The 22,356-nt window shown below is 46.1% G+C and overlaps 1 protein-coding gene across 1 annotated transcript in view; it reads right to left on the bottom strand.

Moving 5' to 3' along the window:
• Positions 1-22,356, bottom strand: part of GABRR1 (gamma-aminobutyric acid type A receptor subunit rho1) — a gene marked incomplete at its 5' end in the record, with an annotated part of 30,808 nt that overhangs the window by 7,265 nt on the left and 1,187 nt on the right. Inside the window, 6 exon segments of the mRNA XM_080938543.1 lie at positions 253-393; positions 1,349-1,431; positions 5,291-5,514; positions 6,451-6,518; positions 9,941-10,047; positions 11,095-11,148. Of these exon segments, the coding sequence (XP_080794669.1) occupies positions 253-393; positions 1,349-1,431; positions 5,291-5,514; positions 6,451-6,518; positions 9,941-10,047; positions 11,095-11,148 (677 nt within the window).

Below are 22,356 nucleotides of genomic sequence, written 5' to 3'. Positions count from 1 at the left end.
ATATAATGAATCCCCCAGCTTGGCTACATAGTGTATAGTGAGATCAGGGCAGCAGGGATAGTAAAGTCACCCCTACCTGATACATACCACCTACTAGAATTCATTTAGGTCTAGTTTCAAAGTGCTTAGCTCTCCTGTTTCAAACCCTTGAATACTTGATGTGACAACCAAATCGCACACTTCCTAAGTAGAGCCTGAAGCATCTAGCCGAGAGGAAGTCTCCCTGGCGCTCAGTGCATGCTCCCAGCTCACCTGTGCTGCTGTAGAAGGCTAGTTTTGTGGTGGTGTGGAATTCTTGAATGAGGAACTGTGAGAGGGAGATCCTCTCGTCTGTCTTTAAGGAGTCGTTGCCTTTTTTCCAGTACAGCATAAGGTCATCTTCTGTGTAGGCATCTGGGAAGAAGAGACCCAGTGTCAGGCACGGGGCAGCAGGCAAGCCAGGACTGCCTGTGTGGCTGTGTGACCTCTGTGTCCTTGGCTGCCACACAGACTACTTGGCTTGTGGTAAGATAGCAACCTTCAGTCTAAATAATATGGAAGACAGCTCAAATTCTTCCCAGATCCTCAAGAGCTATCAGAGCAAGGCTCCGAAGCGTAAAGGCTGCCGGTTCCAACAAAATGCCTTGCCCACAGCCCCACTGCAGCCACTAGGTTACACCAAATGATAGTGTTATTTGTATGGCAGAGAGAGCTAAGTACCGGTAAGAGTTCGGCTTGCCCCATGGTTCAGCTTTGCATGTTAAAACCCAACCAGCTTTCTTCTCTTGCAAAGGGTAATGATACACCACTAATGGCAGACCATGACTCACTCTCCGGTAGCATGTGAAAGGCAGGGCTTCTCCTCAGATGAATTGTGCCCATTTTCTCAAAATAAGGTAGAAATGACTGTGGCCATCACCCACTCAGAGGCTGCCAACTACCCACCATGCCCCATTCAGGCGAGGACACTGATTCCAATTGCACAGACTCATGTGCTGCTGGGCATAGCAGAGGTGAAACCTCGTGGACCTGCCTGTAGCATCCTATAGCTGCCTATAGCATCTGCACGTGTGTGATCTGTTCTTCCAAGGGCTCTCTAAGCCTTGACTGTGTGATCAGAGACGTCTTGTGTCAACTGGCTTAGCTCTGGTTCGCAGGTATCCAAACAGACACTAATCTGTGAAGGCACTGTATACAAGTTACTAGCATTTTCAATCAGCAGGCTTTAGGTAAAGGAGATTCTCCCAGGTCCTCTGGGAGAGCCTGATCCCAGGAGGAGAAAGGCAGAGAGCACAGCAGAGTTCCTGGGAGACCCTTCCCTGCTACTGAGCGGTGTTTAGAGGTGCTGGTACCAGGCTGCTCTACTCACAGCTTTCGATTTCCAGGGAGCAGGTCTGTGTGTCCAGGGGAAACCTGCTGAAGTCCATGTTGCACATCGCTGTCACGGTAACTCTAGAAACAAAAGGACAAGTTCTCAGCGCCTGCTGGAGACATTGCAGAATGGCGAGGCAGAGGGAAAAGGCCCTGCTTCCTCTCCCCAGTTCCCAAAGCAGCGCACTGACATCAGGAAAGACCCTTAGGCACAACAAGCTCTCCGGAGTCATCTCAAATGTTTATGTTTGGCATTAGGATCTGTACAAGGCAAATGAGTGTCTGGGGTAACATCAGCACATTCCAAGAATCTGGACATACAATGTTGTCAGTCAGTATAACATTTTTAACACACACACACACACACAGACACACACACACACACACACACACACACACACACATGCATACTCACACACACACACACACACATTTAATTTAGATTACTGTTCAAAGAAAAAAGTATTCTCAAAATAGAAGTATCCAAATATTAGTACACTTTGCTGTTTGCGGCCGTCCTGCTGGGGATGACATCTCCTTAGTCTGTGTAGTCAGAACAGTAAACTCCTACCTGAACACAAACCTAGGGGAACCTGCAGCAATGAGTGACCCTTGACGACAGCCTTCCATTCCCATGACCCGTGCCTCACCCAGCCAGCGTCAGAGAAGCATGGCGAGACCATAAGAGGCTGAGGTGGTGGGTGATGCTGAAGACACGAATTCACAGAGACTGACAGCACACGTAAGACCTTCCCAAGTTCAAACCAGACAAAAGTCCCAGCAAGGAGAAGGGGAAGAAGACTAAAAGCCCCACCGCCAACCAAAAAGCCACTTGCAGCTGATAATGGCTGAGAAAAGAAAATATGTTTTCTCCAACAGGCATGTCAATGGGCATGCCATTCACACCTCAGAGAGGTGCCTCTCCACGAGTGGTTGGCCAATACAAACTGGACTCCATGTGTTTTCTTGCCCTTTTGTTTTGTTCTGGTAGTTTCTGTCTTACTGGATTTTGCTTGTTTGTTTTGATTTTCATGGATCTGTGTTTAGATAGAGAAAGGACATGAAGGTGGGTGGAGAGGAGGTGGGTGGAGAGGAGGGTGGAGAGGAGGAGGGTGGAGAGGAGGAGGGTGGAGAGGAGGTGGGTGGAGAGGAGGTGGGTGGAGAGGAGGTGGGTGGAGAGGAGGTGGGTGGAGAGGAGGTGGGTGGAGAGGAGGTAGGAGGACCTGAGAGGCGCTGGGAGCAGGAAAAGAATATAGCTGAAATACATTGTATAGAAAATGATTTAAAAATAAAAACAAGTAAAGGAAGAGAAAATTAAATGTGAGTGTTTAAAATCATTGCTTTGACAACATGGATATTCACAAGTTGTCCGTCCAGTATCTGAGAGCTAGTACCCAAATCATTAAGTAGGGTAGTACATCTTGAACAAGTGAGTAAAATTCTACATAGTTCTTTCTTATCTCACTTCTTGCTTATTAACATTAATAAAAGCATCAGTCTATGCTCAGCTGTGATCTCAGCAAACAGACATGTTTACTACGGTCTCGAGTTGCAGAACTGTGCTTGAGAGCAGAATTATAAAAACTGGTAAATAGGGAATAATGCTCAAGTTACAATACTTGGAAACTAAGTAAAGAGTGTTATGTATTTTATTTTACTCGTACGGAACATGCTACCCATCTGTCTCAGTTCTGTTCCCATCGCTGTGATAAAGCAACTCAGGGCTTATCTGGCTCACAGGCCCAGGTTATCTCCACCTTGTGGAGAAGTTAAGAGGGAAGGAACTTGAAACAGCCAGTCACAGCAAGCCTCAGTCGAGAGCAGAGAGCAGTGAACAAACGCATGCACACTAGTGCTTAGCGACTTTCTCTTTTTATTCCGTTCAGGGAAATGTGCTCACCACAGCGAGCTGGCTTTTCCTTACCATTAATATATTTAAGGTAATCCTCCACAGACCAACCTTATCTAGACAAATTCTCATTGAGACACTTCCAGATGATTCTAAATCATGTCAGGTTGAGGATTAAAATGAATTATCACAGCACCCTTTATATCAGCAATATTTACAATTTATGTTGTTATGTGTATACATATGTACATACACACACATATATGTGTATATATGTGTGTGATATATACATGTTACTCACATGTAATATCATATATAACATATAATGTATAACATTTAACATATAATATATAACTCAGAACATGTAATGTGTAACATATAACATAGTATACAGTGTATAGTATATTATATGTGGTGTATGATATATAGCATGTAATATGTGGTATGTGATAAATATGTAATCTTGATATGTAATATATACCAGCACATATCACATCATATATACAATATCACATATACTATATCATATATAATAATACATATCACACACACACACGCAGAGCTCATGACAAGCAGTTACTAAGTTTGTCTAGTGCATCAGGGGTGATAGATGTTATGGTCTGGTTCTTTACGAGTCTTCAGGACTGTAGGGCTGTACTGGTTTGTTGGAGAATTTTGGGGTCCTCAGAAATGAGGATTCCAGAGAGAACAAGCCTGATATTGCTAGAGAAGGAACTGATTCTTCATGACCCCTCTGAGGACGTCCTACAGATGGGCTTCCAATCAAGGAGATGAAAGTCCTGTACCCACAATGCTTAGAGGTAAGCCAGGATCTAAGGGATCTTTTCAGATGTCCCCAGGACACTGGTTAGATCCCAGGCAGGATAAGGACAGAGGGGTTGTCACAGGTGTCCCTGGGACACTGAGACAGGAATTCAACTTTGATGTTAGTGTGTGACTTTGTCTTTGCCATTCTTTGAGTCCAAAACAAAGTGTCAGCCTGAAACTCCCCATCCATGTGGTATACAGGGGCCAACCAGGGGCCATTCCCTTTGGTGAGCGTAGATCTTGCTCCACTTCAGGGAGGGAGGACCAGCAGCTTCTACAGCTTCCTTGCACTAAGGTCTGGTGGGGGATGCTGCCCCCCACCCCTCTCTCCCCCCCTCGCACTGGCAGCTAAACACTTCCAAAGCATCTGCTCCCACAAGAGAAATTTGAGCTTGCTCCCCCCTCCCTCTTTCCCTCCCTCCCTTCCTCCCTCCTTCCCTTTCTCCCTCCCTGCCTGCCTCTGTTCCTCCCTCCCTCCTTCCCTCCCTCCCCCTCTTTCCCTCCCTGCCTACCTCTGTCCCTCCCTCCTTCCCTCCCTCCCTCTTTCCATCCCTACCTTCCTCCTTCCCTTCCTCCCTCCCTCCCTCCTTCCCTTTTTTTCCCTCCCTCCCTTCCCCTGACCCTATTTCATTTTCTTCTTTGGCAGTGCTGGGACTCATACTGACTAGGCAGATACTCTACCACAGAGCTACACATCCTGAGCCCTAGATTTTATTTTTAACACTGTAAACGTGATACTCCCACTGTCCCGTGGTCTTTCAGGATGGAAACAATGTTGACAAGATAAAAATATCTATTTAAACCTAAGTTCTAAAGAATACCCCAAACATGGAAATCAGAGCAAAGACTTGTGTCTGAGTCTATGCAAACAAGTTTATTTCCCTGACTCTTACTAGAAAAACAAAGGTGTGTGTGTTGTTGTTTTGGTTTTTGTTGTTGTTTTTTGTTTGGTTTTGTTTGTTTGTTTGTTTGTTTGTTTTACATTAGGCCAGCTTTCCTGCTGGAGACCGACTCCGAGGTTAGAAGCACTGTCTGCTCTTGCAGAGGACCTGAATTTTATTCCCAGCACCTAGCCGGTGGCTCACAACAGTCTGAAACTTTAGGCCTATGGGTTCTGGCACCTTCCTATGGCCTTTGCAGATACACACATGGTGTGCAGGCACACATGCACCCAAAACTCCAATTCATAAATACAAAATTAAAGTACATTTTAAAACGTAAAATACCGGGTGGGGGCTCAGTCTCAGCATGCCGGGTCCCCACCTGAGGCTGTACAGCACTTTCCCGTCCGGCTGTACCCGCAGCATGACGTTGTCTGTGGTGGTGTCGTGGATGAAGGAGCGTTTGGAGTGCACGAAGAACATGTCGGGAACCCAAATCTTTTTCACAAGCCGGCCATCAAACGTCATGCTGAGGTTGTTGGTGCTGGGGAAGGACAGCCTCTCGTCTTTCCAGTAGTGCCTCAGATAGAGGGTCATGGTGAAGTCCTGCGGTGGGAGACAGAGCAGAAGTAAGAAACACACCCACTGTGGAGCCATTAACAGCAGGAACAAAACTGAGCCAAGTGGCCCCACAGGAGAAGGAAGAGACGCAGAAGAGACTGCCCCTGAACTCCACCCAACATTCATCTCCATGGAGACAGCATCTCAGACATCAGTGACCCCTGCTCACAGTGCCTGAGTTAGTGCCCTGGGCACCTGGGCTGGAGATAGTCCAGTTCCCAGGCCCTGGGTTGGGCTAGCCTGAGCTGCGTTCTTCACTGCCTCTAGGAGGATGTTGTCAGGAGAGGCTTGCTTAGAACATAGTGCTTTTTCTGCCTGCCTCCCTGTCTCACTGTTCTGTTCTGTCTGGATGTTTTCTGGGGGCATCCCCCAAATACAGAAAAGGCTAGAATTCTTTTAGGTCTGCTTCTTGGAGGCTCCAAGCCAAGGTAGAGTTTCAAAAGTCTAAGACTTATAGAGTGTTTCCCCACCCCCACCTTTTTAATTTTTGAGATAGGGTCTCACAGTGTATGTAGCCCACGCTGGTAGGGAGCTTTCTCTACAATAGACCAGACTAGTCTTCCTCCCCCTTTTGGGGGTTGGCTTGAAGACTGCACCACCCTGCTGGGCTGTTCTTTCCTTTTAAATTGGAACCCACTGAAAAGCAGAAAGGAGAACTCCCACTGTTCCCGGTGTCCAGAAGGAGCACAGACTCTGCAGGAGTACAGTGGGCCTGGCTGTCATCTTGGCCTGAATCTCACAGGCCATTCCCGTCACCTGACTCGATCTCATACCAATTGGGAACTTCGAACAAGTGACATCTATAAAGTGAGTATGACGGTTCCCACCTGCCAACGGTTACGAGTTACAGTGGAGTTCAGCTGAGCCTCGGCCCAGACAGGTCCAACCGAGCCTCCCCAGTGCCCAGTCCTGACCACTCACCATGTCGACCTCGGAGATGCTGTCCAGGCTCTCCACCTGCACGTCCACACCCACAGGGATAGCCGGGCCTGCGGAGGGCATGACAAGGGCGCTTGCTGTCGCCTTCTTCTTACCTTCTTCTTAAAAATGTATTATTCTGCCACATATTACATGACGCAACCCAGGAGGAGGAAAAGGGTCCCAAAGGCAGGCAAGAGTCAGAGACGGCTCCTGCTCCCACCGTTTGGGGTCCCACAAGAACAACAAGCTACACGCTATAACATGTATGCAGAAGACCTAGGTAGACACACACGGGCTCCCTGATTATTGGTTCGGTCTCTGTGAGCCCCTGTGAAAAAGCCTTGCCACGTAGCCCAGGCTGATCTCAAACTCTCAATCCTCCTGCCACAGCCTCCGAAGCGCACCCAGCTGGACAGCCTCGCTTCCTGCTGGGGCTGGAGGGGTGGCTCAGTGAGAACTTCAGCTCTGGAAGAGGCAGGCAGAGGTGTGTCTGTCACGTCAGAGTCAAGCACTTGAAGGTTTGGCTGTGCCCACGTGCAGTCAAAGAAGAAAAAGGAGTTGGCTCCTTGGAGTATCCCAATCAAAACAAAATTAGTAATAAAAATGCTTCGCCCTTTGGGAAGTGACATGGTTAAGTTATTTTATTTTATGCGTATGTGAGTTCTTTCTGCGGGTATGCCTAGTGTCTATTGAAGCCAGAAAATGACACCTAAGACTAGAGTTATAGACCAATAGGAGCGTTCCTGTGCCTGGGCCAATGGTCTCAACTACTAAGCCATCTTTCCAGCCCCGGAATGACAAGGTTAATAAAGTCCATTCCTTTCTGGTTCCATATGTTCATTTTGAAACTGTGGTGAACACCTTGGTTGAGTCACATCTGATGTAAGGAGCAGCCAGCTTGCTCCTTAGTATGGATGGCCTACTGAATTTTCTCTATCTGCATCTTCTTCCCGGAAATACTGGTAACATTCAGGTCATTTTCCTGCCCACTCTTTGTATCTTTGTTACATGGTGAAGGAGTTTCTGGGAAAGACACAACACCCCAAACAGCCTTAAATTAGAACATTACATTTCCAGGTCATTTAAACTTGGTACTGACCGGGAATGAGAGAAGACTCGCTCGCATGGTGTGGGTTGGGCATAGGGTGTTAGCATGACACGAGGAGGTAGGGTCAGATTCAATCGCTAGATGCTTATGACAAAGAGAATAAAGCCCTTCCTAGAATTTGGGGATTGGTCTGGAGGGGATCGGAGTGGAGGCAAACATGATTTTAAGAAATGAAAGACATGAATGAATGATTCCTAGGGGCTGGAGGGATGGCTCAGTCAGTAAGTACTTCTGGCCTTGTCAGTGTGAAGACCTGAGTTCAATCCCACGTAGAAATATCATGTGTGGTGTTGTGTACTCCAGCCCTGGGAAGCGGAGGCAGGAGGATTCCAGAGGATGGCACAGTGGTTCCTCTGGTCTCTGCAAGCACACACACACACACACACACACACACACACACACACACACACACTTACAGTCATGTATTAGCAAACACAAGAAAACACTCATACTTCCATAAAATGTTTTTCCCCAGAAAGAAAGTAACCAAACTGGGTTAGCAAGATGGCCAGGGCCCAACCGAATCCCCTGAGCTGGGTTCCCAGAAGCCACGTGACAGAAAAAAATCAGCTTCTACAAGTTGTCCTCTAACTTCCACACATTTCGTGATGAGCATACCACACTAGTCACTTACTAAATAAATAAAGTCTCAGAGAGCTTTGTGCTCTAGAGTGAATCCTCAACCTGTTTTCATTTCATTAAACCCAGCAGACAGGACTCTGACGTGTAAGTGGAGCTCCTCTTCCCACTCAAAAGAGAGTAATTCCAGCTCTAGGTTGTCACATTGGGATTTCAGAGCATCCTCAGGAGGCATCCCTGGCTGCGTCTGCCCAGCCTTCCCGTGGTAGTCCCTGTGTCACTGACCCTCGGTGAGCCTTCTCACGAGCACTGCCCTGGGGTGTCGGGAGCCATAACAGGACAAGCTAATAAATAGCAGGTGACCCTGGGATGGCCGCCTCGGATTATTATATAATCTGCCACTGGTTTGCCCTTACTCAGTAAGGCTGTAAGAGATTCATTTTAGGAGAGATACCTACTATTAATATGCTTTTCCTGTTATTATTAAACACATATAGCAGTCATTAAGTAATAGCAGATCTCTGCAGACCTATGAAGATGTCCTGTCTTGTAGTGATGCTATATAGATATTTAAATGACGTCTTAAGTCTTAATGATCCTATAAGGATTCCTAAAATTATAACTGATTATTAAGCTCTTTTATAGTGAGACTGCCATTAGGTCATTTCTGATAGTCAAAACTGCAGTGAGAACTCTGTCATCTCCCAAGTGACACCAGTTAATTGCTCTTAAATAGTAACCAGACTTTCTCCTACTCAGAGCAGATTCCAAAAGGTTGTAAAAGAATTAACCAAAGGTCATAAAAAGGGAACTAACTACTTATTATATGTAGTAGGACACAGGATAAAATTTTGACCAAGTTTATCTATACAGAACTTCACTAATAACTTAGTTATGGTTTTAAACCTTCAGTGAACCTGTGGAGCTGAGACAGTTGATGGATGTTTACCCAGATAACCATTCCTAATGGATATGCATGTAAACATTCTCTGTTGTGAACTTTATCTCAATTTATGATTTGATTTTTTTTTTTGTGTGTGTGAACTTGTGATTAGCCTTGTAAAATGTGTTCATATGTTCTGGAAGATGTATGAGTACTGAGGATAAAGAAAGGATCCTTTCCATTCCCTTTCCCTTCCATTCCACTCTTCCCTTAGGGACTTTTTTCCTCCTTTCCCCCACTTAGGATCTTCCCCCTTTCCCTTTAGACAGCATTCATAGGACACTTTTTACTACTTAGTAATAAACACTACAATCGCTTTTCTAAGCGTCCCCTTTTCTTCCTGTGACTTCTGACAAGCAGGCTGAAAGTTAGAGCCTGGTAGTTTCAGCTGAGATAGTGCAAAGTCTATTTACTTAATCCCTTGCGGTTTTAGGAAGAGGTGCTAAGTGGCAGAGACTGCAGTTTCCGGCCTCAGAGGATCATAGAAGGCAGGTCAGCTACAGTAGCTTAGTAACTTAGACCTCGATAGTCAACTTTCGTTATACAGCAACCCTAAATATCTCATAAAACAAAGTCTTACCCGCCACCGCCGCTCTTCCCCTCCGCTGCCTCAAGAAGAACCGACAAGAAAGAAGAACCCTCCCCACGGGGATGGTCCCCGGCACTGGGGCAGCCGGCTGACCACACATCAGCAGGCACTCTCGCGATGCCTGGCAGGACCAGGGCGTGAAGATGCTCAGAGGGTGCTCAGCCCTTCGAGCTCAGCCAAGGCAAATACGATAAGCAGATCTGGGTGCACAGGCAAAGAACCCCAGGAAAGAGGAGGCCCCTCCCCCGCCCTTCGAGTGCACACTTCGTACCTCCAAAGCCGGGCCGCATGCTGAAATCGTGGTCATCTATCCTCAGCAGCTGCTCTGACTTGGTGAGAGGTGACTTGGTGATGTCCGAGCTTCGCTTCAGAATGGGGCTGCCACAGAGGGAGAGCAAGATCATCACTTGTGCTGGTAGGAGTCATCGGCCTTCTGCTTGCTCTTGGCATATTTGATAGACCGTGCTGGGTCTCCTTCGAGACACTCGGCTTCCCTCTCCCTCTCCCCAACTTTCTGGATAAAGAAACTGACCTGGAAGTTCCAAGATTGGGGTCCCTAGACACATGGAAGTTGCCAATGCCAAACCCTCTCTTCGATGTCCTGGACCGGGGAGGGTGGGGGAGGGGCTGACAGTAGTATTTTTTAAGGTTTCCCAAGTCTGGAAGAGTAGCTCAGTGGCGGACTGCTCGCCCAGCATAGTCATGGACCTGAGTTCCATCGATACCACTGAAGTGTTCCCAGCACCCCCAAGACAGCTTACAACTCTGTGACTCATGTTCCGAGATCTAGTGCACTCTTCTGGCCGTACCAGGTACTGCATACACATTGCGCACAGACATACATTCAGGCAAAAACACTGTACACATACAACATTTATTTTAAACTAAACATGCAGCTAATTCTACTGACTTATCCCTATCCACAGATACTTGTTTTATTGGTTCCTTGTCTGTCTGCCCAGAGTTTGTTATAGAAATATGTAAGTACTAAAATATAGTATTATTTTATACAATTACTGTCCTACAAAGGCTTTTTCATCTTGCTTCTCCTCATTTAATAACATGCCCTGGATTTTCACACATGGCGCCCCCCATCCCCCTTATTCCCCTGGAGTGCTCTGTCTAACCAGTCTAAGCAGACAGGTATGTTGCTCCGGGTTCTCTATCCCTACAGTAAGCTACACCTTTAATTATTCATTACCCTAGGCATCCTCACAAATAACTAACTACGGCTTTGACGTAAGTAGAAAGGTTGTGAGCGTGGACTGTTGGATGTGAAGGTTGAATGGGACACATGGGAAAGTACCACACTTGCTGAACAGAGGAAGGGGCGGGGCATGGTCACGGGAATGCAGCGGCTTCCTGGTCCTGGTGGGGGCGGGGCCCTGGTGGGGGCGGGGCTGAGGTTGCCCCAGTGGGCCATACCTGCCTTGCTTATGGGCATCGGTGTGTGCTCCTCGTCTCTGTCTCTGAGGTCTGCTGTGGAAACAAAGAGTAAAGGTGTTCCAGTGTGTAGGGACTCAGATCAGCAAAGCACCCTGGCATCTATGAACACTTCAAATTTAGCCAGAATAAAATGGGGATGGGGAGGGAAGACGGCTCAACGCACTAATCTGGTCTGATGAGCGTTTTCCAAGTACTCACAGGAGCAGGGAATGAGGATTAATTATTTAGAAGGCCTGATTTACAGAGATCTGACTTAACCACTTCCCCGCCACTCCGTGCATGTGTGTGGGTGCACACATACACACATTCACATTTATACAGTCAAATAAACATGTATACACACTTATACACACACATTCATGCATATGCATACAATTCATGCGCACTCTCATGTGGGTTGGTGTCTATATGCAGGTGAGGGCAGGCGCAAGATAAGGCAAGGCCTGTGATTGGGCAGTGAAAGAAAGGTGGGCACAGAGCTTTGGAGAGGTAGAAGAGATAGAAGGGGAGAAGAAGAGAAGATGGAGGAGGAGGAGGATAACCCACCACTGTGTGGGTTTAAATAGCCACAGGTAACTATACATATCTTATAAGGGATGGATTATTACAGAACAATTTGTTTTACCTAGGCGGGCAGTTTATATCAATATCAATTGGCTCTGAGTTTTTTTGTGTGGATGTTTTGTGGCGTGAAACTTTGCTGATATAAATCTGATTGACAAATTACAAGCTTCTAGAGTTTTGATTTTATTGGGTTACTGGGAATTGTGACTATAACCACAGGGGGCAGATGCTGGGAATGTGAGCAGAGTCTACACAAGAGAGAACTAGGCAGCCGCTGTTGGGGTTGTCCTTGGAGCTGGAGAGACGGCTGGGGAGAGTGGCAGGAGGTAAAATGACATGGTGCCCAGATTTATTAATTTAATATTTACTACTACACTCACACTTATACACTCACACAGTCATGCATACACACACACACACAGTTATGCACATTCATGTGCTTACACAGACACATGCAGAGACACACGCACATATACATGCACTCACACACACACACCCATACACACACACATGCATGTATGCACACTTATGCACTCATAGACACACACACACACACACACACACACTCACTCATACACAAACTCACATCTATCCAGGCTTGGAATTTAGCCGTAAGTGTGGACATTGTAACTCAGAGCCACTATGAAACTATGGCAAACAACGCCAGTGAGCTGTGCCCTCTCTGGTGACCTTGCCTCAGACAGGGACATGGCCATGGGCACGGCAGGGGATGAAGGAGAGATCTGAGCTGGCACATTTATTGCCCATTTGCTTATCCTTCAGTGTTGGTGACTGGCAAAGCCTTGTGCCTCTGCCTTGGGCACACATGGCTTCCTGTCCTTCCCCTTTCTTAGGGACATCAACATGCCTGCTTAGAGCCCTGAACCCTGCCCTCACTCCATGAGGAGTGCTTGTTTTTTTTTATTATCATTGGCTAAGCCCCTCTGAGTGTAATGCTATTTTCTGAGAGGACTCCACTGGTGACAGGGACAGGGATTATGTTATCCACAGCACAGTGGAGCAGACCAGACATGAGCTTAGCAAGAAAGGGATGAAAATTGGACAAGATAAGGTGGGAGAGGAGATAGCCCACCACAGACAGAGTCCTGCGCATGTCCAGCACCGGGGCAGGGCTGGCTGCAGTAGACCCTCAGCACAGGTAGCTGGAGGAGAAAGGAACGTGTGTCCTATACATGGAAAAGAGCGTATAAAAAGAGACCAGAGAGACTGAGTCAGGAGTGTGGAATAAAAAGCCAGTTGCCTATTCTGACTTTATCTTTGGGCTAGCCTGCAATACAACCACTCACCAAAGGACATAGGGCAGTCAAGCTCTGAAATACCCCACAGTTGTCACTGCAAAGCTTAGGCTCTAGCCTAGAGGACACAGATAAGGATCCCCCAACATTCTTCCCATTGTTTTAAAGCATCTTTTCCTGATCATGTACCATTTACAAGCTGGAGAGTAGAGGCATACGAAAGAGAGAGTATAAGGCAAATGAAAGAAACTCAGAAATGACTCGAACGTTTTTATGCATATCCTTAACAGAGCCCATTCATTGTCTCCAGGGCTCACCATTAGTCTCGGTTCACATGTGAGAAGACCAAGACTAGTTACTGAAAGCTGAAGTAGCTTTTAAAGCCACGGAAGTAGGTGCTGGACTGGGATCTGGATTTGGGCCTTGGAAGAAGCATTGGCCACAATGTCTTGCTGGATGGTCTTCTTCTCTCTCCATCCTTATTTGTTTACTGTTTGGGCCAGAGTCTCTCACTGAACCTCACTGATTTGGCTGCCATGGTCAGCCTTTTATGTGGGTGCTGAAACTCTTTACCAACTGAGCCAACTCCTGGGCTTGAGAATTAGGGCTGGAAGGTCTATGTCACTTTGATAACCATCGTCTCAGAGAGGAGAGAGCTTAGTTTGACAAGGGAACAAAGATGGGCTGATGAAAATAATCTTGGTTCTTGGCCTTTTAGCAGACAAGGAAAGGAATCTTTTATGTATTACAGAACCCCCAATACCACCTGTGACTCTTCCTTTCCTTCCCACCCCCACCTGCATACATCTAGAACTTACTTCCTGCTTAGACGTGTATTTACTCAATAGGGTACCCTCTTCTCAATGAGTAAGGTCAGAACAGGACAACCAGGGTCATAGCATCCAGCTAGTTCTGGCTGAACCCTCCATCTCAAAATTCTGTTCCCTGTATTACCCACTCCATCCCTGCCACCTTATGAACTGAATAACATGGTTCTTGAGAAGGGGTATCACACTACCATGTCTGTGCCCTTGTCCGTCTATCCTAGCTATCACAGCAACAGTGTGGAGTGAAGATAAGACATGTGATTTTCTACTGAGAATCTTTCACCTTCAATGTCAGATCCATAGAAGATGGACAATAGGGCTCCTGGTAGTCCGCTACCCATGGCCAGTAGTAGAGGTACACATGGGTTGGCTGGCCCACACAATCCTGCTGACAACCAAGAACTTGAAACGAACCTAGAGTCATCTGGGAAGAGGAATGGGTTGGCTGGCCCACATAATCCTGCTGACAACCAGGAACTTGAAACGAACCTAGAGTCATCTGGGAAGAGGAGTCTCAGTTGAGAAAATGGCTCCATGAGAAAACCTGTAGGCATTTCTGTAGGGCATTTTTTTGGTTAATGATTGATGTTGGAGGGCTCATCTCACTGTGGGTGATGTCACCCCTGGACAGGTAGTCAAGGCTGTATAAAGGAGTGGGATAGGAGCTGGGGGGGTTGGCTAAGCAGTTAAGAGTTTTTGTTACTCTTCTGAATGACTTAGACTCGATCCTTAGCACCTTTATAGTAGCACACAAACATCTGTGTCCTCTGACCTTGGCAGACACCAGGTCTACATGTGGTACTCACACATATATGCAGGCAAAACACTCATGCACATAAAATAATAAAACAACTATTACAGCTTTTAAAACAATATCTGAACAAACTATGAGGAGCAAGTCAGCAAGCAGTGTTTCTCCATGGTCTCTGTTTGAGTTCCTGCCTATACTTTCCTTCATGATGGACTGTAAAGTGCAAGAAACTCTTCTACAAGTGCCTTGGTCATGGTCTTTATCACATCAATAGAAGCAAAGCAAACCGATGACAGATAGACCATTCTGCTGAACAGGAGATACAGATGGGCTGTCAAATGACTCATCCAAGGCCAGTGGTAGCTGTGCCAAGTCTCAAATCCAGGCCTTCTGCTTGTTTGGAGACTCTCTTCCTACCGTTGTTCCACTCAGCTGGGGATCAGGACTGATTCCTGTTGCCTAGAACCTTTACGTCACACTGCACAGGATCTTGTCAAGAACACAGCAAGGACTCTATCAGGTCTTGGATTCTAGCTAAGACAAGAAGCATGTTCCAGAGGAGGGTGAGGATGCTGAGACGGTTGTTTCATACACATGGCTAGAGAAACTCCTGTGAGAAGGTGACAGTTATCGAAGCATCATGTGGGTGAGAGAACAGTGTGCAGGCAGAGGCAGAGTGGACAATGGCCATGGTGTTGGACTCTCTATTCTCAAGGAACACAGAGCAGGAAGTCTGGGCCAAATCCCTAGGTTTTCTCTGTGGCTCCTTAGCTGTGAAAAGATTGGAGTCATACGTTGATGTGGAGTCTGTAATTCCAACACTCAGGAGGCCAAAACAAGAAGATTGGTATAAGTTTGAGCTCAGCTTAAACTATAGCAAGATCTTCTCTTAACTCCTTCTCAACACACAAATAAAAGAAATAATGAATTGAGCTTCAAGGTGTCACTGAGTGTGTTGGAATCTTTTATAGAAGCATCACTAGAAGGCACTTAAGGTCTCTGTCTGCTGTCTGAGGCTGTATTTAGCTGTCCCATAGGCTCAATTACTACACTATGAGGAAACTCATTGGGTGTGCTCTCTTCTGGAGTGTCCACATGATGAATATTCTGTATTTTTCCTCATTTCTAAATAGTTCATCTCCACTGATTCCTTACTAAGTGATTTTGGTGACATATAATCTGCTTCTTGAGTTACATATTACCTCAGTCATTGTTCCATTGCTATAGAGACCTGATGGTCAAGGCAACTCTTAGCAAAGAAAGAATTTGAATTGGGGCTTGCTTTAGTTTCAAAGGCATAGTCCAGAGAGCATGGTGGCAGGTAGGTACAGTGCTGGAGAAATAGCCGAGGGTTACAACCTGATCCACAAGCAAAGAGAGAAAGACTGGGCCTGGCATGGGCTTGCGAAACCTCAAAGCCCAACAACACACTTTCTCCAACAAGGTCATACTTCCTAATCCTTCTAATCCTTTCAAATAGTACCACTTCCTGATGACAGCATATATGAGCGTGTGGGGCCATTCTTATCACCACATTCCACTCCATGGTCTCATAGGCTTGCAGCCATATCATAATGTAAATTGCATTCAGTCCAGTTTCAGAAGTCCCCATAGTCTACCACAGTCTTAACACTGTTTAAAAGTCCAAAGTTCAAAGTCTCTTTGGAGACTTATGGCGTTCTTAACTGTAACCTCTGGAACAGTCAAAAAAAAAAAAGCAGATCACAGACTTCCAACATGCAGTGGCACAGAATATACATTGCCAATCCAAAAGGGAAGAAGAGGAGTATAGTGAGAAAATGCTGATCCACAGCAAGACCTAAAACCAGCAGGGCAAGCACGTGGAATGGAAGCTGGGCCGAGGCTAGACTAAAAGGCACGCACCTCTCACTCCATCTTTTCTTGGAGTTATTAGATCAAGCCATCTGCCGCTGTGACTAATTGTTCCCAAGAATCTGGTGGGGTCTTAACACAAAGGCCTAGCTTGCTAGTTACCATCCTTCCACAGGAAGCACACGTTGTCTGGTCTGTGCCTCAGGTAGAGCCTCTACCTAGACCATTTTGTTTTGCTGGTACATATCTGAATATAATCTCTCTGCTCCTTCCTTCTGGAAGACGCTTTTTACGTTTAAAGCTTCCGTGCCCCCACCCCCACACATGGCTATTCGCCTTGACAGAATTTTCAGATTGGACTTTCTGAAATTCCCTTGGAAAGGCCTTTCTGTTCCTTTTTCTCATCTTAAAAAACAAACAAACAAACAATACACTTTATGTGTATGAATGATTGTCTGTATGTATATATTTGCACCCCATGTGAACCTGATGCCCACAGAGGTCAGAAGAGGGCATTGGACCTGGAACTGAAGTTACGGTTGGGTGAGAGCTACCATGTAGGTTCTAGGAGTCACACTTGGGTCCTCTACAAGAGCAGGTGCTCTTAGCCACCGAGCCATCTCTCCAGGCCCAGCAGTCACATCTTATTTACTCTGCTTTTATGTGACTTTGAACAGGTGGGATCCACACTAAGCTCCCACAGCTGATGAAATAAGAGTCTGCTTGTCATGGAGAGAGCCTGCAGCTCAGTGCTCGGAGGTGAACTTGCTGAGTTCGCCACAGAACTGCAGCCCCACCTCAGGGATTGAAGCAGTGAGCTACGGACTCCTCCGATTAACCACTGACGTCTGTGTCTTGTGAGGGCTGTTTAAGGCGGAGGCTCCTGTGTCCTGTATTAGTTCTTTCTTCTGCCTGACTTAGTATAAACTGACCCCATTGACCCTTCCATCCTCAGAAAAGCCTTGGCACCTCTTTAGGATGGTTCTCCAGTCTGAGGCCTCCAGAGGTGTAGGGCGGTTGGCTGTGAAAGGTATTCTAGTTCCCAATGAGATAGGTTGAAGCCCCGGTGAACCTAAGGGATGGTAGGTGCTTCCCTAAACTCCCAGGAGGCCAGGCCCCTCTCACATAGCTACAGCCTTCCCAACCCCCCCCCCCAAGAAACGTTTGTGGCCATCGATCACATAGAAGCAGGACCACACCCTCCCATATGTAGCTGAGGTATTCCCAAACTCTCAGGCCAAGACAATAGGAAGTACCCACTGGCAGACCCTGACCCAACCCCCAAACTGTATACCAGAATCCTATCCAGAAGGAATAAAGGTGTGCAGGAATTATCCTATCATCTGTGAGTTTCTGTCATAAGAATGTAACACTGCCGCTTGGGGAAGGGATCTGCTCTCCTGAAATCACTGCCAGAAGCTCCCCTGCACCCCTCGCTGGCTACTCAGCCTCCTGGGGCTCAGACTGAGGCCTTGGAGCAGAGGTGCTTCAAGGGGAAAGCCTCAGAGGCAGAAATGGAGGCGGAGCAGCTCCAGCAGCAGAGGAAGCAGTTCGCCCTCCCTGCTGGAGTTCTCTCCCCTTCACCCGAATCCGCCCACCTAGCCGGACCAGAGATCTCTGTGAAAAGCCTCCAGAACAGAGATCTTTGTGAAAGGCCTCCAGAACAGAGATCTCCGTGAAAAGCCTCCAGAACGCAGGCCAACACACAGGCCGGTGAATGTCCACTCAGTAACTGCTATAACAAACATGTGAACGTCACCATATGCTTCCTAGTGTCCTTGACACCTCTCTCCTATCTCTATACTCACGTATCTATAAACACCTATAGATCATTCTCCTCTCTCTATACTCTCCTATAGATCACTCTCCTATCTCTATACTCACCAATAGATCACTCTCTCTATACTCACCTCTAGATCACTCTCCTATCTCTGTACTCACCAATAGATCACTCTCTCTATACTCACCTCTAGATCACTCTCCTATCTCTGTACTCACCAATAGATCACTCTCTCTATACTCACCTCTAGATCACTCTCCTATCTCTGTACTCACCTATAGATCACGCTCTCTATACTCACCTGAAGATGCGTGGTGTCTCTTCACAGCCTTTACATGAAGCAGGGCTGTGTCCTTTCTTCACACCACTCTTCCTGCTCTCCTGCCCCTGACAAGCAACCCAAATGCCTGCTGGGTATTCACCTGAAACTACTTTCTTACCCTAATGCAAATCCTGGCAGTTCCAAAATGCTCTGGGCGCCATCTCTCCCTTCCTGTTCATTCACTATTGTTCTGGTCCATGTACAACCTCTCACCTGTTCCAAGTATAGCCTCTGCTTATTTTTCTGTCTCCCTTCTGGAACCCTTCCCACCTATCTTCCCACGTCTCCTGGTATGTTAACAAATCTGGTCTCTCTGGGATGAAATTCCGTAGACTCGGTTGGATTCCTTGCTTCATAGGATGTAAGGGTTTAGTAATGGCCAGAAGTTATAGAACTAGCAGCCTCTGACCTCTGGTAGGATGAACTCATACTGCAGGGCCTGGGCTAGCGTCCCCAGGGCCTGCCTAGCATCACCAGGGCCTGTAATACATGAATGTTTCCAGCCTTCCAATGACAAAAGGAAAGACTGTATGGATCAGTCTGTTCTAGAAACTTCGCTCTATGTGATATGAAAGTGAGCTCATGTCGACGTGCCTTCAGAGAGAGTTTTAGAATCTGGGTGACATGTCTTTTAAAAATTTAGGCTACATAAAAACGAAATTTCACTTGGATGATGGGATATAAAATGATCTACTTTCTGTTTGTAAAGAAATGTAACCAAATCTACCTAGAATTTTAATTTTTATTATATTTACTTATTTGTGTGTGTGTGGTGCGTGTACACACAGAATGGTGCACATGTGGAGGTCAGAGGACAACCCGCAGAAGCTGTTTCTCTCTGTTTATTGTGCAGGACCCAGAGATAGAAGTCAGCTCCTCGGGCTTAGCAGCAAGAGACTTCACTCACTCAAACATCTCCAAACCTTACTTAGAGTTCTAACTGTCCACACGCTAGTTGATCCAGGACAGTCTTTATTTTATTATTTTATTGTTGTTCTTATTTTGGGACATGGTTTCACTGTGTAGCTCTGACTGTCCTGGAACTCACTATGTAAACCAGGCTGGCCTTGAACTCACAGAGATCCTCCTGCCTCTGCCTCCTGAGTGCTTCAATTAAAGGAGTGTGCTGCCACACCTGATTGATCCAGGACACTTTCAAGAGTTTATCCTAACTAAACAACCATGTATAATATTTGTAATGTAAGGGCTAGAGAAATGGCTCAGTGGTTAGAAACACTTGCTGCTCTTGCAGGAAATCCAGGTTCAGTTCCCAACAGTTCCTAGGACCAGATGGTAACTCACAACCTTCAATACAGTCCCTGATCTCTATGGACAATATATATACACACACATACATACATACATATGTGCATACACATACATATACATACACACATACATATATAAACATACATATTCATATACACATACATGTATACACACATACAGGTAAACCATTTGTATACAAAAGATAATAAGTAATAAATCTTTAAAACTATATTTGTAATAATAAATAGGAAGAAACCAAATGTTAATAATTAATGCTTAAATAGTGCCATATTATACATTATTATGCATCCAGTAAAATGATCATTCTGTAGGTTTAAAATAAGGAAATATGTTGACAAACTTATATTAGATACAATAAAGTTACAAAACCATATCCACAGAATAAAGAAAAGCCCCATGTGTGTCTTCCATTCCATCATAAGAAATGAAAACATTTGTAAAGTAACCTTAAAAAGAAAGTCTGTTTCACTCTGTGGTTTCTGTTTAGCTAGGTACTATGTGTTAGCGCTTAGCTAGAGCAGATGTTGTTCGATGATAACGTGTTCCTATGACCCCAGAGTCTACTCAAACCTGCAGAAGTAATAATAAATAAATGATACGTGCAGCAAAGCTAGAGGACATGAAAGCATGTTTCTGCACAAAAGAGAAGCCAGTAAAGCAATCCTTTCATAATGGCTACAGAACAGAAATCCTTGTGAACTCTGCTCCGCCACGGAGCAGCAGCTCCCATCCTGAGCCCTGCGTTCACAGTCAGCAGGTTTGCACAAAGGCGCCGGGAGCACACAATAGACAAATGAGTCTGTTTCATAGAGGGCTGGGGTCACTGGAGATCCACACGCAGAATACACTGGATTCTTATCTCACACTGAATACAAGTGAAAGACTTAAGCGTAAGGCCTGAAACAGTGAAGCTCCGGGTAGACAACAGGTCGAGAACTCAGCCGCTGAGCTTCATGAGGGTGTCTTAGACGCGACCTCAAACATTCACGAAACAGAAGCAAAACCAGGGCGATCACATCGAACTCACAGCTTCTCCACGGTGAAGGGAGCAATTCGGGGACAAAGTGACCTGCAGGCTTGGAGAAACTATGGACAAAACCTACATCTGAGAAGGGCGCCACCAAAATCTCACAGGAAATTCAGTTCAGGAAGAAAGCAAATGACTGGATTTCAAACAGAGCGGAGACACGGCCCTGCCTGCCATTTTTCCCTTTCTCAAGGAGCCATCCGAGTGGCCGGTGGGATCTGGAAGAGTGAGTGTGAGCAAGGTGTGAATAGAGGGTGACCTGTGTGCATTGCTGGTGAGGGTGTGAGTTCGTTCATACAACTGTTTCACAGAACCATGAGGCTCCTCGAAGAACGCAGGGAACTGTCATGGCTGCCATATTTTGGTGCTTCCAGGTAAAAGTTTTGAACTCAGTGCTCTGACCAGATGTCTGCATCTCCACGTTCACCATGACACTGTTCAGCCAAGGACAGTTCCAACCAAAGTGTCCATGGGGACAAGTGAAGAGGACGTGTGTGTCTTTAACAGGACAGTAGTCAGCCCATTACAGAAACTGCTGTGTGTGACTACAGAGACAAGCCTGCGGGCGTTGTTCTAAGTTAACAGGCTAGACACAAGACAAATGCCTATGCTGAATATTCTCTGTCTCCCTCATAGGCCTAAAATCTGACCCAAATTTAATCCTCTGCTTTTAAATACCAGGAAGAGATCTTCCTGTCTCCACACCCTACCCCACCCCCACTCTTTCTCCTGCTTCCTTTCTATCTCTCCTCCCCCACCCCATCCTCTTGGTTTGCTTTGAGACTGGGTTTTATGCAGCCCAGACTGGCCTCCACCTCATGTATTTGAGGGTGACCTGCCTTGACTTCTCAAGTGCTGCCGTTGCAGATGTGAGACCCTACACTCTGAGGCGTAACTTCTAACACTTGACTGCACATCTCACTTCCAGACAGACCTCAATACAAGTGAATCACGGGAGACCGCAGAAGGCTGTTGCTCAAGTTTGGAGATGTTAGGGGAAGGGCAGACCGCGTCGTGCTGAAATACTACTCAGCAAGGTGGCTGCAGCTATAAGTCCTGTAGGCTTCCATCAGTGTTCATTTTGTGTCTTCTCACCAAAACAAAATCCTAAGGGAGCTGGAGAGATGGCTCAGTGGTTAAGAGCACTGACTGCTCTTCCAGAGTGCTAGACTATAGTATCTACGTGGCAACTCACAACTATCTTTAGCTCCAGTCCCAGGGATCCAGTGCCTCTTCTCGCCCCTGTGGCACTGAGCACACACAGGGTGCACAGACACACAGACACAGACATACAGACAGATACCCATACGCATAAAGTAAATAAATAAAACATAAAAAGTAAGTCCTGAGTACCTGAGGTGACACATATGTTAACTAGTCTGATTTAATTATTCCCCATGTATGCCTATATAATGTCCTATACCCTTTAATAATCAATTTATAATACTTTAATTTTTGAAACTAATTTTTAAGTCTTAATTAAAACTAATTTTCTAAAAGAGTCAATGCAGTCTTTATGACTTCTCTAGGCAGGTTGCCATTCTAATTGTGTTTTGGGGAAAAGCCTGAGAAGGTTTTGGTGTCAATTAGC

This window comes from Micromys minutus (assembly GCF_963924665.1).
Source record: "Micromys minutus genome assembly, chromosome: 26".
Classification (NCBI taxonomy): Eukaryota; Metazoa; Chordata; class Mammalia; order Rodentia; family Muridae; genus Micromys; species Micromys minutus.
Note: the sequence above shows the minus strand (reverse complement) of the source record. Positions and strands in the feature narration are given on the sequence as shown.